Source organism: Alligator sinensis, unplaced genomic scaffold (genome assembly GCF_000455745.1).
Source record: "Alligator sinensis unplaced genomic scaffold, ASM45574v1 scaffold193_1, whole genome shotgun sequence".
Lineage (NCBI taxonomy): Eukaryota > Metazoa > Chordata > Crocodylia > Alligatoridae > Alligator > Alligator sinensis.
In genome coordinates, this window is record NW_005842199.1 from 119,114 (window position 1) to 135,758 (window position 16,645).

Below are 16,645 nucleotides of genomic sequence, written 5' to 3' on the forward strand. Positions count from 1 at the left end.
GGTAAATTACCTGCTTGATCGTAAAGTCATTGATAAGGTGGTGATTATGTTCATTAAGGTTACAGTGCAACGATACACAGTCACTCTGATACAGCAGGTCCTGGAGTGTGTAGACTCTCTGGACTCCCAGGGACCTTTCTATCCCATCCTGCAGGTATGGGTCATAAAATATCACATTGAATCCAAACGCCTTGGCTCGAACTGCCACCGCCTGCGCAGTGCGACCTAAGTGTAAATAGAAAAAGAGGGGGTTTTAACTTGCTGAGTGTCAGAGACCTCAAGCAGCTTGGCACTGTAACGGTACTGCATGGGTACAATGTGAACTGGACAGCAAAGCTGCTGAGTAGCACTAAGTACTCCCAAACTTCTCTCTTCCCAGAATTTGCCATGATGCATTCAAACCACTCTGGTTCACACTGTGCTACTTATTCCCTCTACTGGCTTGGCTGTGCTGGTACTGGCACTGGCTACAGCTGGCAAGGGGCTTTTTAATCAGCCCCACAGCACTTTCCTAATGCATCTCACTCCCAAACAGCACCTAGTCCAGTTGCATTTGGCTTTAGGTAGCAACCAGCTACCCTTAATGGTACTGTGCTCTCTAGAGACGAGCTGTGGGCTTGACCCTGCTCCTATTAGGCAAAATTCCAGCTTCCAGCAATGAGAATGGGTCTCGGCCCACTGTGGGGAATAAGCAAGGGACTGAGATGGTGCGCTTGGAGTGTTTGTGACTGACTTGTGGCAGAAGCCCAGGACACTGACCTGCGGTGTAAGAGAATAAGGTTGCAAGTCTTTACTCTATGAAATTTTAATTACTTATACAATGTGGAAGAGTTTGAGTGAGCTTCCCCCCCATACTCGGTGCCCTCATGGTTAGGTTCCCTTCTGGGAGGTGGAAAACCTGTGGCAAGTCACTGCTCTAAATTAATCAGTGGGGATTCAAACCTGGGTTTTTTGCCTTTGGGAAATGTTTTAATGGAACATGTGCACCGGGGTTGGTGTCTTGCATGGTGCCCACTCCAGTAGGCAGGTACTGGGAACACCTACAAGGCAGAGCCCTGCAGATGGAGGGCCACAGGAGTACCTGGTTGGAAATCCTGCCATACCAAGCAGCCCAAGTAGTGCGTACCTACTGGCAGAAGTAGGTGCTATGGGAACTTTACCAAGGGATATTTAGGCAGCTACTGGTTTAAATGAGTGGAGGTTTCTGAGCATTTTGGTGGCATGGGAAGAATGTTGGAGCTGGGTGCCTGAAGTGGCAGCCAGGTGCTTGGGTGCCCTCCTAGATCTAGCTAGCTGCACAGAAGCAGAGAGATTAGGTAACTCCCTTCAACTCTGACCTCAGTACAGTAGCCTTGAGACTCCTCCCTACAAAAGTGCAGAGTGGAAAGTATCTATTATTGCATTGTAAGCGTGCAACCAGGGGCAGTCCAGCATTAGTGAGGAATCTGTTTCTAAAACGAGGATGCTACTACTTGGGTCTCTCAGGAAGGTGCTACTATGATTTACTGACCTGTGTTTGTAAAGTGCTTTGAGCTGATCCACACTGACATGGGCTCAAATATAACCATGCCAAAGCGTGAACACTCGCCTCCGTGTGCAACCTTGTGTCTCCCTAACCAGGTACTGATATGATTATGCCGAACTCCAGCCCTGAGCCTGGTGACGTACCATTCCATTTAGTACTGGGTTTGGTTGGTGAAAGAACAAACACAAAGGACCCAAGTGAGTTGTATAATGCCCCCCGTATCTCCTTGTTATCACACTGACATCCCTTCCCTACCCACCCCCACCCAAATGCAGACGTGACATCTGTGAGCCTCTAATTCTCAGCATAGACTGTCTAGCTGTTGGCTTAGTTGAAGGTCAAACATAACTGTGTAACAGCGTGGAGCAGGATAAGGTTGCATTCACCTTTACAATATTGGCAGCTAGAGTGTTAAAAGGTAAACCCCAAAGACATGCCTGTTAACTATTTCCCAGCTTATTTAAAGGCCATCATTTGACGAAGCATTGCTCTCTGCATGTACATGGTGCTTGCCTGTTTGCAGCTTTCAGCTGAGTTGCTGATTATGTTGCAACTTGAGAAGCCATAAAAAGAAACAAAAATCCTTTACTGAGACACTTCTGTTCAGCAAAACAATGTGGATTTTTTCCCCAAAAAGTGCCTTAGTTATAAGAGCAACTTGTTTGCTGTAGTTTTTTTTCTTTCCTACTCTTGCTGAATGACTATTTAATTGGGCATGACTAAGACAACTGTCATGGTTTGGAAGCAAAGGTTTAATAAGGCTATTCTGATAAAGAGGGACATCTGCAGTGCAATCAGCAGGTCATTATCCACAATGTCATTCCTATTCAATGTCATTGCCTGGACTCAGCTAACCAACTCCTGCCTTAATACATACTCTTTTAGTCCTTGTTCTTCTGTTCAGAAATGCAGTGAAATCCAAATAAGCAAGCACTGCACATTCATGCTGAAGTGCTCATTAGAATAAGGCTATGTGCGTCCTGGGGTGTGACTGGTTGACACGCTGCCTTTCCGTACAATGCAACCTCCTTGCCCAGACAAGGGACAGGCCCCTGCTCTGTCCCTTTACTGCCTCTGCCTGTCTGGTGTTGGGTTATGCTGAGGTGGGACTTCAGGGCTGGGATGCGACTGCACCCACAATAAGCGGTATGCTTGCAACACCGTTTCCTGCATCAGGCCCTAAAATGAGGACTAATGCTAGGACCATGGAGTAGTCCATTCCATGGAAGTTGGTGCTGTATCTTTGCTCTTAATAGTTTAGCTTTCTTACAGCCAGTTTGAAAGCAAAGGGCTCAATCTATCCTTTGGTTTCCACCTCTGCAATCGCTGGAGTTACAGACGGGATGAAACTAGCTCACTGGAGTAACAGCAGCGTGGCAGCCTGCAGAAGCACAGAAACGAAGGGAAATCTCCAAGCTGCCACCATTGTCAGGTGGAACAGCCAGGAGGGGAGTGCGGGGCCAGACTGGGCTGGACTATGACAGGAGTTTAGCAGGCGCTTTTGCCCGCATGAGGTTTCACAGGTAACTGATGTGGGCAGGATGCCTGCTCCTGCACCTGCTGCCCAGTCAGGCTCTGCACAAGAAACATGCAGCACTTTCACCTGGTTGAAAAGTAGTGTGGCTCTGTGTCTGGGGCAATTTTGGGGCAGCACCTACTCTTTCTGTGCCTACTGGAGCAGCATGATCTGTTCCAGCTGCAGCAATGGCTGTTTTTGTGCCTCTTCCCAAAGGCAGCGCCCAGGGTGGTTGCCCTGGTTCTCTTCTTCCCCTCCCCAGTGATGCTACGCACCAAGGTAAGCTCAGGCAGTGGTTCTTACCAAGGGGCCTGCTGAATTCAGAAAAGTTATGGAGGGTGCCTTGGGTCTAAAAAGGCTGAGTGAGGGCCACTGATCTATATAATGTACTGGGTCAACCTCAGAGCTAGGAGCCATGCCCTCCTGAACTTGGCTCTGCAGGGAACAGTCTTGTGACCCAGGGTAGTTAGTTCTTGTCTTGGCCTCAGCTTCCGTGTTTCTTACAAGGAACACTACTTTTCAGCCTGTTTCAGGGGTGCTGTAATTCGCAAAGGGCTTTGAAGGGGAACAGCACAAAGTAAATGTGTAATAATGGCTGTGAAAACCACTGGACCACACTTCCTAGCTGACATTCTACATCTGGCCTCTGCCTAAGGTGCAGCATGACACTGGCAGGACTTTTAACCCAGGGCTCCCTAAACTTTGTTAGTTTGAGAGGTAGCTCTTGAGGCATCTTTAATACCAGTGACTTCCTCAGAGCTGGTCAGCTCCCAACCCACTGGGCGCATCTACACAAGATGCTTTACTGCACACTAAACCTCTCATGCACATGCTTACTGTGCAATAAACCTCTCTAATCATGAGTAACTTTGCTACCTGCAAATTCTAGCAGCGAATTTACTTTTGATTAGTAACAGTGCAGCGGTGCTTGTGTAGATGCCTGACCAGGACCAAATCTGCTCCAGTCAGCCAGCCACCAGGAGGTGAGAGATTGCTCCCTGCCCCCAGGAGCTGCCTTCTGCTGGGGTGGGCTCCGCTACGGAGCCTGGGCAGGGACTATGTCCCCCCCGACCCCAGCAGCAGTGAGCTCCAAGCTCCCCGCTCCAAGATCATGATTGGGAAGCAGGGGCTGAGAGACCCTTATGTCCCAGTGCCAGATCTGTAGTCGCAGGACCAGTGCTGGGAGAGCCCTTATCTCCCAGCCTGAGCCCCGCTGTTCCCTGCCCAGCTCCACACACATGAAGCTGAGCAGGGAACAGGCTCTGCAGCCTCCACCCTGCAATCATGGAGTGGGGGCTGGGATTGGGTGACTGGAAAGAGCAGTAGGGGTGTGGTAGGTCCCATCTGCCCAGTGGTGATGTGTAGGGGGTGCACACGCACCCCCTGTCAGGTTGCGCTCCCTGCTTAGGTGACAGGCAGGGGGGCAGGTAGGAGCACTGGTGCCTACCCTGCGAGCGCTGGCCGGGAAGCGTGGCCTCCAGCAAAAGCGGCCATGCTGAGTTCGGAAGTGGCTGCGAGACTTTCGGAAGTGACGCGGCTGTTTTTTGGTGAGTAAGATTGCACCCCACTCCCGGTCAGCGTGACCGGCTGCTGGGGGACCCCCCCCTCCACCCTGGTCAGTGAGATTGGCCACGAGGGGGACCCCCCCATTGCTGACTGGTGTCGGGGTGGGCACTTGCCCCCCCTGACTTGAGGCACCAGTCATCCATGGATCTGCTAGTGGGGCAGCTAGCAGTGAACTAGCTGCCCCACCAGCGGATCGGGGTAGAGGGCTGAAACCTACCCCACCCCTGAAGCTCTTTCCATGTCCCCTGCCCCTGATCGGGGAGCCAGGGCCAGGAGCTCCCTGCTGCTGGGGCAGGGGGACATTATCCCCACCCCGGCAGCAGGCAGCACCCGGGGGCAGGTGTAATGTTCCAGCTCAGACCAGGAGTCTCCTAGCCCCGTGCTTCCTGCCAGTTGCTGAGCTAGCACCCCAGGGAAGCCTAGAGCTCCCCCTGGTGGTGGCAGGGGCCATCGACAGGCCACAGGAAGTGGGAGAAGTTTGCTGCCATTAGTAGCAAATATGCTCCTGCTTCACAGCACGTGTAGACGCTTGCCTGGGAGTGTTTACTTGCTAGTAGTTACTTGTGAGTAAACTGATCTGCAATCAAATGCATGTATAGATACGCCCACTGCTAGGGTGTGGTTCATCTCTGCATGGCTATGGAAAGGGGAGTAGGACCCAACACTTTGCAACTTGCCCAGGCATGAGTGGTTACTGCAGAAAAGTAAGGAACTACAACCTAAATTGCTTAGATCTCCTAAAGCTGCCACTCTACAGCTAATGTGCCGACTGGAGGACTATCTAACTGATTCCTTAACTAGGCACATGTCACCAGTCTGGGCCAAACCCTGCAGCAGGTTGAGAGTATGCCTAAGTCAGACAGCCCTCACAGAAGCTAGCCAAGGGACAGTCTCTGCATATGCTTCCACTACCCCCCACACCTGGCAGACGATTCTAGTGGTTAAGGCAGTGGAGACCTGATATTAGACACCTGATACTGGAGACCTAGATACAGTGCACCCCGATTTTGCAGCAAGGACCTGACCCAAAATCTCCACATCTGCAGCATGTATGCTGACCTGCAGAGGCAGTCATCCTCACCTGTGCTTGCGGGGAGGAAGGGGGTCAACCTGAGCAGGGGGAGGCAACTGCTTGGTCAGTGGCGGGTTACTTGCTGGCCAAGTCAGCCGCTTAGGTACTGATGACTTGCCCCTCTACTGCATTCTGCTCCTGAAGCTTAGGCAGCTCCCTGCTTAGCAAGCTTCTGAGGCTCCCCCTTCCTTAGATGCTACACAATCTCCTGGCACTGTGTGGACAGCATAGCTGCCTAACCAGGGCTGGAATAGTCCACTAGGCAGGAGGGTGGTGAAGGGAATAGCACTGTGAGGAACTACCTTCCCACACCTCCCTTCCCCCCAATGCACTGATCAGCAAGGTTTGGGATCTGCTCCTCAAATGGGACTGCTGGGTTGAGTCCCTACTTGAAGAGCTAGTTCTATCACCCAAGGGAGGTGTGGACCTACTGAGCAAAGGTGTTTGTGGCCTAGTCACCAGGAGACAATGATCCTTGCAGTGGGTCTGGGTTCCTTTGTGGGGACAGTTGTAATTTGGGCAGGGCCAGTAGTAAATTATTTCTGAGAAGAGTAAACCTGGAACACAGCAGAAGCTGGGTACAATTCCTTCCTTGGGATGCTTTTGCAACAACTAATTCGTATGTGGGGCAATATTCAGCAATGGTTGATTCAAGTGTTACATTCTTTGGGTGGGTGTAAAACTTAAAACAACAGCCTGGCCCTGCATGTGGCCTGGCCATGGTCTCTGAGGGAATCGCTACTGATCAGATGCTAGAGAAACTGTAAGTTCGATGATTATAGCCTGCTAGCCTTGTATTCTGGAGACCGGAGCATTGGAAGATTTCAGTGTCTTAAAGGCAAGGATCCTCATGGAAAACCTGCAGGAAGAAAGACTAATGCCTGAGAGCTTCACTGGGCTACCAGTGAGAGGAGCGTCTCACCAATGTTCTCCCACTGTGGCTGCAGTTACTCCAAGAAAAGTGCTTCTTTTCAAAGAAATGGCAAGACAAATTATCCTGATACAAACAAACTAAAACCTCATGGCCATTTCTTCGAGATCAACTCTGCTAGAAATGAGAGGCTTCTACGGGGCTTTGTCTGCCATTCTTGCCAACATACCAAATCCAATGAGGCCAAGAGTTTCTCCTCTGATCCGAGCTGCTCCTGAGGCCACCTCTCTTATCTGCTCCACACTCTGCACGCGGGTCCCTTCCCTCAACGCCTGGTAAAGCCACGTGTTCCGTCTGTAGAGGTTCAGGACGTGGCATATGGTGGAGTCAGCAGTCTCTTCCACAGCTGCTGATGGGATATTGCAGACGGCAATCCCTAGGGGAAGACGAAGAAGAAAAAACAAAGTCATGTCTCAGTGATGCACAGTGCCAGCAGCATCCCCAGGCTCTCTCTAATGAAACTAAGCTTGTTTTATAATGCTCCTGGAAATGGCTTGGAACAATTCCTAGTGTAAAGACTTTTTCCCTGCTGCTGTTGGTAGCCCATTTCCCACCCTGCCGCTGAAAGGGACCTGCTCAGAAATACCATGATTGTGAAGGGAACGTTATGGCAAATGCTGCCTTATAGTTAAACTGCTGCCTGCATCATACGTACAGCTGCTCCCTGCAGGCCAGGTTAAGAAAAAGTATATGTAAGAAAACACCATTTATATATTGGACTTGTCTACACGTTAAAGCTAGCTTGGATGAAGACTGAGTGTGAATTTACAAGTGCAGTAGCTATTCTTGATTATCTCCATGTGTGGATACAATTTAAAACTGGATTAAATTACACAGTCTTTTTCTGGCATAAAAGTGTCTACCCACAGTCACTCAGGAGCAGCTATTCTAAAATAACTATGCCTAGCGAAGTCCATCTGTAGAAAAGCTTACAAAAATGGAACAAACTGAAGTCACCTATGTTTTTTTGACAAATTTCTTCCTTGTCATAAATACTTTCCTTTCACTTGTTTGTTCTGAAAGAAGAGTTACCATCTTGGGAGCCCCATTTTGATGCAAAGGGCCTGATGCTGCTGTTCTTACTGAGCAACACTTGCATGAAGAATCACTTGCCGCTAACCTATAGAGGAAGGACCCATGCACCTACTCCCAAGTAAAAGGATCAATCCTAACAACTGGCATTGCACTCGGTTGTCTTTACTTGCATCTCATTCATCTACCAAAAAACCCTTAACTGAAGCCAGCTGCCATGTCAGGGGCTACCAACAATGCCTTACATTAGCACAGCAACTCAGGCAGTAACTAAGTCCCTCCGTGCTGCTAATATACATCAGTCTGTGCTAATTTCCTCTGTAGCTTAGTAATTATTTCATTTTCACTTTAACACCCTTAGTTTGAGAGGGTCTACCTGCAGTTAAGACATTGCCTCAGTGGATCCATCTCAGTATCTGAAAAGAAATTGGAAAGGTGGGAGGGATGGAGGGGGAAGGGACAGAGCTGCCATGGAATGATCCACAGGGTTCAAGAAGCACAGTAACAAGTAGGGAAGAGCAGCAAGAAAGAGCTAGGCAGGCTGCTGAATACATCAGCTCAACAAGCCCCCATCATTAGGTGTAATCTTGAGGACATATGAAAACAGTTAAAAACCACTAGACTTAGAGCTGCAAAACAGTCACAAAAACTGTGCGTTTAATTAAATATGTAAATGAACAACGTAACTGCTAAAATGCCCTCTGAAGTTGTGGTGTTTCCATTCAGTCCCTGTGCTTGCAACATGCTGCATGTGTTTATGTTGAGAATGCATACCCGTCCTGGAGTAGCCGCAGGTTTTGGCAGCTCGGTAAGGACCACCAGTGCTGCTGGCACCTAGGAAGAGGTGAGGTACACAGCACATCTTTAAATCACTTCCACATTTCAGTGCAAATGCCTCATTGAGAAGATGACGAGAGTAGTTCATACCTCCTCTTGGACTGGCTATTCCAAACTGTTTGCAGACAGGAAAACTTGGGTTTTTTTTCCTTCTTTAAACATAGTTTAAACTACAGACTGGATAAGAGTGTGAATGAGGTACAGAAACACTTGCTTTCTTTTTTTTAGCATAGTTCAATGTCAGACTGTAAACTCTTCAGCAAATGATGCCTAGTGTACACGACCTGGGCCACAGAAGTATTGCTATATGGCCTGAAGACATCTGCTCTAACTTATCTCTACACAAGAAATGTAAACTGGTTTGATAAGAAATGAACCAATGCCAGCTCCAGGACTGAATCCTGTACTATCAGGATCCTAGCAATCAGTTCAGCACATTTCAGCCCTTTGAAAGCCCCTGAAAATCTGTCCTGATTGCTCTGGTACAGTTCAATTAACCAGATGGCTGGGAGGGCTCTGGGCTTTAAAGACAAACTCTTCATTAATGTGCTTTCCAAACTTCTCAGGTCCAATGTTATGCATCATGCTGTGCCTAGTTTCAGAGTACTGGATGCAACTTTTAAAACCCCACAGAATGGACTGAAATAGCTTCCCAAAACTACCAGGAATATTAAGCACCAACATGCATTGCAGAGGCCCGGAGTTTGTCTAATCAGAATATTTTGCACTAGCACAATATAATATGCAGTGCTACAGCATGGAGACACGCATGCAAAGATCACTGAGGCATCAACTTCAGTGTTTGTACGACAGTCTAAGTCTCCAAATCTCACTGAAGTAATCAGAGCCTTTCTGCTGACTTCAGTGAGTTGTAGATTGGTCCAGGAGGCATTTATGGGTCTATCAGCCCCCAGCACATGTGTATAACTGCAATTAATATAAAAGCTGTTACACCCACTGAATACCCAGTGGTGGCGGCAGTCCCTCGCTACAAGGATGACAGTGTTCTAGTAAATAGGGAAGTCACTGGTGAGTCTGTAACTGAGGAGGTCAATCCAAGATCTGCATGTTCAACTGAAGATACAGCAAACAGCTCCAGAAGGAAGGAGTAGATCCTAGTGATGTTGGGTCACAGCTCTTTCCTTTTCTCTCTCTTGTCTATCTGTCTCCATAGTGAGATGAATTTGCTCAAAATTATTGGTGCCTTGTTGTTGACATCAAGATGCCCTTGGGGATGGGTCAGTGCTTGACTCTCCCAGGTACTGCTGTTAATATCTCATTCTTCAGACTGGTCTTCAAGGTACCCTTGAAACTTTTCTTTTGCTCCTGAGTGGTGACCATTGGTAAGTGGGATTATAAAGACCCGTTTTAGGAGCTAGTTGTCAGGCATCCTTATGACATGGGTTGTCCAATGGTGCTGGTGCTGTATAAACTTAGTTTCAATGCTAGTGGTGTTTGACCAGAACACTAGTGTTCATTCTTCAATCCTTCTGGCTGGTTTGGAGGACTTTCTGGAGACATTACTAATAGTAACGTTCCAACGCTTTCAGGTGTTTCTGATATGTCATCCAAATTTCACATCCATGCAACAGGGTAGGAATGACAACAGTCTGGTAGACAGGAAGTTTGGTGAGGTTGGAAGTCATGATCAAAATATACTTTGTATGGTCAGGCAGAGTAGGGGGCATGGCATGGGTGGGGAAGAAGCAGGGACTCCCTTGGCATGCAATATGAAGTTAAAGAAAGGTCTTCAAATGTAAATAATCAGGCAGATTTTGTTTACTTGTAAGAGAAAACAGCAAAAAGCTAATCAGTCTGCAAACACACTGGATAGCAGAGTCAAACTGTGAGCAGCATGTCAACAGCTCACAGCTGAATAAAAACATTTTGCAGATAAATGCTTTAGCCAAGTGTCTAATTCAAAATGACTGTTCCAAAGACCTTGTGTTTCTTAGTTTTATTAAGATTTACAATACAGCATTTTGAAGCAATGAATCATGTTAACACCAGCCCATCAGCAAACATGAAAGAGCTGCATACATCTGGCAGTGCATAAAGATCAGTTTGATTTTATATGCTAATGGTATCCATTAGTGGTAAAACAATTTATGTTGCTACTTCCTACATCTAAAAATCTCTGTACCACACAAAAAGGTCAATATATATGACGACTCTTCAACCTAGTTAAGAAGGCTGTACTATTGCTACGGCAGTATTATTGTTCTCAGACACCAGGTGGCACTGTTACACATAATCTTCCAAAATTTTTTTTGGCATATGAGAGGAAGTTTTGCTCCCAGGAAGACGTGCAGGTCATGGTTAGTCTGGCATAATGGAAGGATCTACAGAGAGGCAGTTTTGGGAAAGGAGGAATTGTGCAAGATGCAGCTGTTTGCTCTTCCCTTTAGCTTTTGATTGCTTAAGAAGACAACTGTTCCCTAGGAAACAGGCACTGGTGTTGGACAGAGATTTGTGGCAGAACAGCCTGGCTGCATGCTGTTGACCACACTTGTCCCAGGGCTGATGTATGTGTATAAATGAAACCAGTTATATACAGAATATACCCACAGTGTGACATGGACTTCTTCACTGGGAGGCTGGTGTGCAAGGCCTCGACGCATGCTAACTCTCAGCAGAGGGTCAACAACGGCATCAAAAAAGTCAACATGATATGTTAAACTGTCTGTTAAATTCATGTTTCATACAATAAAAATGCCATCAATAGGAAATAGCCCTATGCAATGGGATTACTGCAGTCTCTATGCCATTCTCAAAGGGCCATACTGAAAGGGATCAAGGGACTCTGATGACTCTATACCAGACCTGTCTGTCTCATCACAACCTTGCCCCGAGAGGTTTGCTCCATGTAAAAATTAGTGAGATTGCAATTAAGAGTAGAGACCCAATTAAGATGAAGTGAGTGGTTGCTTACGAAAGCTTATGCATCTCTGAATCAGTCTATAAGGTGCAACTGTATCCTACCACCTGGTTGATCTTTGGTAGGGAGGAGATAACTGAAACCAGAAAGTGACAGAAATATTAGACATGATGAACACTGATCAAACTCACATAACTGAAGCTGGTTCAATACTTCCAAAATATCTAGAAAGGAAATGCCTTAAATTTGAACAAAGAAGAAATCGTGTTTGTCTCCTGTTTGAATCTGATCATTCTCATCTGTGAACTAAAGCAAGAGCCCTTCACAATAGAAAGACTTTGTTTTGGCACAGAAATAACTTTAATTCACCAAGCTGTCATTCAAAAGGAAGAGGCCATCAGCTTGAACAGCAAAGAGGTTTGTGTTCTGTTATTCTGTTATATATAGCATGGTGCTGAACACCTTCCAATAGAACATTAAGTGCTATGTCTAATGTCTGTCACATCTTCTTGGTCTTCTCATCCTCCCAGAGGGAAAGCAACATTTAATGAACTGTCCTGTTTTGGTAGGTTTGAGTTTTTTAAAATACATATGTTGCTATCTATTATGGTAGGGTCTGAGAGGTCAAAAATGCACCATGGACTTGGAGTAGAAGGTACAGATGTTTCTGGGAGTCCTCACTTCCTGATGGATTTATAACATAATCTCAGACCAGCCTTCAAGAAGCTCCATCTCTTCCCTAGAGCAGGTTCAGGTTTAGTCTCCACACTACAGGGCTGCTGCCAAATGTCAATTGCCATGGCGTCGACACCTCGACAAACTCTAGTTACAACAGGGATAGTAACTTCCTTCTTTGCAAGTGCACATCAGTGTGGCCTCCACTTCAGATACCAGGCGCCTATACCTGTCAGTTCTCAGGACTGGGGGAATGAGGAGTATCAGCTGCACGAGTAAAAAAGAGACTGAAGTACAGCTCTCCTGAAGTTGGCATCAGACCCAGCAGCCATTTCAACAGCGTAACATTTATACAAATCAGTGGATTGCTCCACACGGTTGTGTTACTGATCTGAAGCAGGCTGCCTGTGCCTTGGTGGAGTGGGACTTGACATTTGGAAGCAGAGGTAGACAGAGATATGCTGCATGATCCACTTAGAGACTCTCTGTGACAAGATGGCTTGGGCCCTTCACTAAAATGATCCAGTAATGAAGTGGGGATTCAATCTGAAAAGTTTAATACTGGTGTGGAGAATAACTTTAAAAAATTAGGAGGTTAACTCGCTGTTTTATGCAAATTTGTAAGTCTACCTTAAGACGAGAGCTCAGAACTACAGTGAAAGGACGTATCTGACCATGAGGGTTTGAAGTGGAGTGACACACCGTGCTGAGGTGACAGTGCCCCAGCACCCCTGGGCAGCCAAGAGAGAGATGTGGGGCAAGGAAGAAGAGAACGAGCCAGAGGCTGTATGGCTTAGGGAGGTGGAGTCTGCCCTGGGAGAGAACAAGCCTTTGGTTCCAGCCTAGGGCATTGGGCGCAATGAAAGCAACGGTTAGGAAGAGTGATCTCATCCTCCAACTTCAAGAGGCCTGGGATGGTGGACCCAATAGGCCCATGGTAATATGCTATAGGGGTATGGCTGGCCAGTCCTGATAAGAATGGGATTCAGCACCAAGGGGAGAGGTGTTGCTCCAGAAGGCAGGAATAGATGTCCCAGCAAGGGAAAAGAGGAGCAGACCTCTTTTAGGGGCAGCACTGGGCTTTTTACCGGCAACTAAGAGGCGCCTCTTTGTCTTGATTCTACCAGGGTCACATCTTCAGCTACAAACACTGACACGGCCGAGTGCTTTGCATGACCTGGTCTGGTAGTGGAGGAGTTGCACTCCCTGCTCTAGGCTGCTCCTTCTCATCAGCCCAGCTCTGTGGTTTGTGGTTTTATCTTCAAAGGCCCAGTCTGCACCAGAAAGCTTTGTCAGAGCACGGCTGTGTGTAAACACCACACAACCTTGGTCTGGCCACACCTTTGCTCACAGAAGAGGGCTTTGCTACTGCTGTTCAGGGAGGTAATGTAACTAGGCCAGCAGAAAACCTCTTTCGGCTGACATATGCTGCATTTCCATTAGGGAGTTCTGCCAAAATAGCTATCCTGACATAGTTTGAGTACAGCTTAGGCCAGTGCTTCCCCCCGCTTCATGGCCCCATATCCTCAGCATGGCCTCTCACTCCCAACCCACAGTCTCCCAACCCTACGACCCCATCTGCTGATGTTGCAACCCCACTTGGGGTCGCAACCCACAGTTTGGGAACCGCTGGTAGGCTGTATCTGCTCCTTTCTCAGATATAAGAAATGGCACTTTGTCCCCAAAAGTTTGTCTAACAGCTGTCCTGACTCTACAGTTCATCCAGTAACAAATATCTCTCTCAAGGTTTGGTCTTCTTCAGGTATCGGTTGCAATTATTCCATGACCTCTCTTCTGGGTTCCAGTGAGGGTTAGTATTGAAAAAAAAATTCCCTACCCCTTGCTCCTGGGTGCCAAACTATTTTCCAACCTTAGCCAACTCACCATCAGAGAAGTAAACTTTCCACTGATCAATGAACACCAAGCAGAACAAGACCCTGCCTAAACAACTAGTGCAAAACACATCTCCACCACCGCCACAATGAACACACTCTGCAATGAAACCACCAGAACCCATGGGACCGATACATGTTGATAACAGAATGTCATATATTTCATCTCATGCACCAAATGCCCTTGTGGAAACTGAATAACCACTTTGCTCCTGAATGAACTCCCACAGAAAAATGGGAAAGGGCAGAAACACCTGGTCACCAGCAGAACTGGTTTCACAGAATCACTGCTCTCTCTCTGCCCCCCCAGTCCTTGTACTCCAGAATGTAACTTCAGATGGGCCTGGGAACAAAAATTCATGATATTACTGGACACCAAGAACCATGGATACAAGCAATGGTTTTATGGGTCTATGAGAAGGCACATCTGATCTGATCAGATGGCCCAGCACTGGATGAAGTAAGCCCAGTCCCTATAAAAGTATATGCTACACATTTCTGATTTAGTTAGTCTAGGAGGCGCATATCTACCCTGCCTGATTTCAGGCTAACGTGGTTAACAACATCTCTCTCTTTATGGCTCGTTACAATTTACCCGCTCCCACTGTTAACCTCTCTACACGCCACAGGTAATAATGACTTTCTTCCCTTTTGAATAGTCTTATTCTTTTATGTAATTAGGTTTATCTATTTCACCTGCCCTTTGCTTAGTTTGTAGCTACCTCTGATAAACTTTTTTTTCTCCACAGCTATACTCACTCCCCTCTTCTCCTTCTTTAAGTGACTTATTTTCATTTGCATAATGGAATTAAACGAAAGCCATTGCTTTACTTGCTATGTGGCGTGGGCAAGATCTGCTTCTTTCCTAGTCCTAAGGAATGGCATGTCTTATCTGACACCTCTCTCAGCTATATAGGTGGTCCAATAAAAGGTATTAACAAACCTTTCTTCCTGCATATTCCCCAGAGCATAACAACAAACTGCAACTCTACTAAAATATAGAAGGCAGGGTAGAGGTGCACCTTATAGACCAATTAAACCAGAGATGCATAAGCTTTTTATGAGTATACTGGCTCTTCACTAGTCTTTCTGTAATACCATGGACCTCCCTAAACACACATTGGTGATACCTGACTTGAGAAATCTGCATAAATACATGCTGCCTCCACTACTGCCAAGTGAAATAATTAGTGTCAAGTATCTTGGCTTCTAGCCAGGCTCTTAATGATAAGGGGTTTAAGCCTCCAATGACCTGCCCGCGAAGGGGCACAAAGGTCTTGCAGCTTACCGCTCTGGAAATCCTCTCTTACTGCACACAGTCCAAAATGATGATCCATCTATCTCTACCTTGCCTCTCTTCCTTTCATACACATTAGCAATACTTGTATTTAGTCTGGATATTAATTACAATTGGATGTGAAGCACTGATTTATAATGGTTTTGCAAAGCCTATATAACCTTTATTATGTTCCCAAGGAACTAATGATCTGCTATGTATTTACAGACATTTTTATAGAGACATTTTCCCTGCATTTCACATTTATTTTTTTAAACTACGACTGTCTGCCAATTGTTCTGAAAAAAATGTGTCTCAAGGTTTCTAGTGTAACTGATTGGACTGTGACTAATTAAATTGTCACCTTTGACAACTCTTAAGATGGTCTTCTTCCCAACAGCCACATGAGAGAGGCTGGAAAACTTCTGATGCTGATCATACACATACCAAATCCAGGAAACAGAGGAGCAGTAGATGTATTACCCTTAGTGAAAGGGTGTTAAAACCCCTCTACCTGCAGCTTCCCCCCACCCTGCATTCGTCTGCTGCTGCTGCCACTGGGGAGACAACGGGCAAGTGTTACATTTAAAAGTCTCAAACCCCTTTGCTGATATCCTTACTCTCACTCTAACCCTCAGATCTTGAAAACAGTTGTTCCTTTGTTACTATAGGTCCCTTTTTCAAGTGACATGTCTCTGTGTAGAGTGGAAAGTATTAAGGTAATTGAAAATGTCTCCCCAACATCCACCGTATTAAGGTTCCAAGTCAGTAAAGCACTTAAGTATGTGCTTAATTTTAACCTCTTAGCAAAGCAGTTAAACATCACGCTTACTCCGATGAGATTTAGGCACATAATTAAAGTTAAGCATATATTTAAGTTCTTTGTGTACTGGCACATTTAAGCAGAGCTCTTCGAAGGGGTAGAATGATACAATAACACACTCAGATAATCCTTTTTCTCTTTTTTAAAGGGAGACTGACAGCTTTAAATGTACACAACTGAAAAATTTAAAAAAGTAAAAATCATTTTTGGGTCTCACATTTTTCAGGAGGCCTCCTGCCAATTTCTGTGCTTTTATAAATCTTACTTCTCAATGGTTAAAATGTTTTTCATTCCTCTGCTGCTAGATGAAAGACTCAGACAAACACAGGGGGAAACTAACTGACCACAGGAAAGAAAAGGGAAACCTGAAAAACAAACAACTCAAATGCAGAAAATGTTTTCTTCTTAATCTCCTTTGGTTACAGTAACGTTAGCTGCCACTTGGAACACTACTGGAAATATAATGTTCAGTCACAACTGAGATTTTTAAGTTAATGTTGTATCCCTTTATATATAATCAACTTTTTGGCAAATGGATCTTGTAATTTAACCCCTTAAAAGTCAAGAGCTACTCATACTACAAATCCTGGAAAGAAAAAAAGGAGAGCCAAAATTTTCCCTA

General features: G+C 46.1%; 1 protein-coding gene across 5 annotated transcripts in view; it reads right to left on the reverse strand.

Annotated features, from left to right (window-relative positions):
* The window catches only part of CTBP2 (C-terminal binding protein 2), a 269,000-nt gene that overhangs the window by 12,762 nt on the left and 239,593 nt on the right, over positions 1-16,645 (reverse strand). For all 5 annotated transcript variants that reach the window (XM_006026581.3, XM_006026580.3, XM_025207560.1 and 2 more), the window contains 2 exons: positions 6,780-6,986; positions 11-225 (listed from right to left, as the gene is read on the reverse strand). In XM_006026581.3, coding sequence (XP_006026643.1) covers positions 11-225; positions 6,780-6,986 — 422 coding nt within the window. The remainder of the gene's footprint in view (positions 1-10; positions 226-6,779; positions 6,987-16,645) is intronic.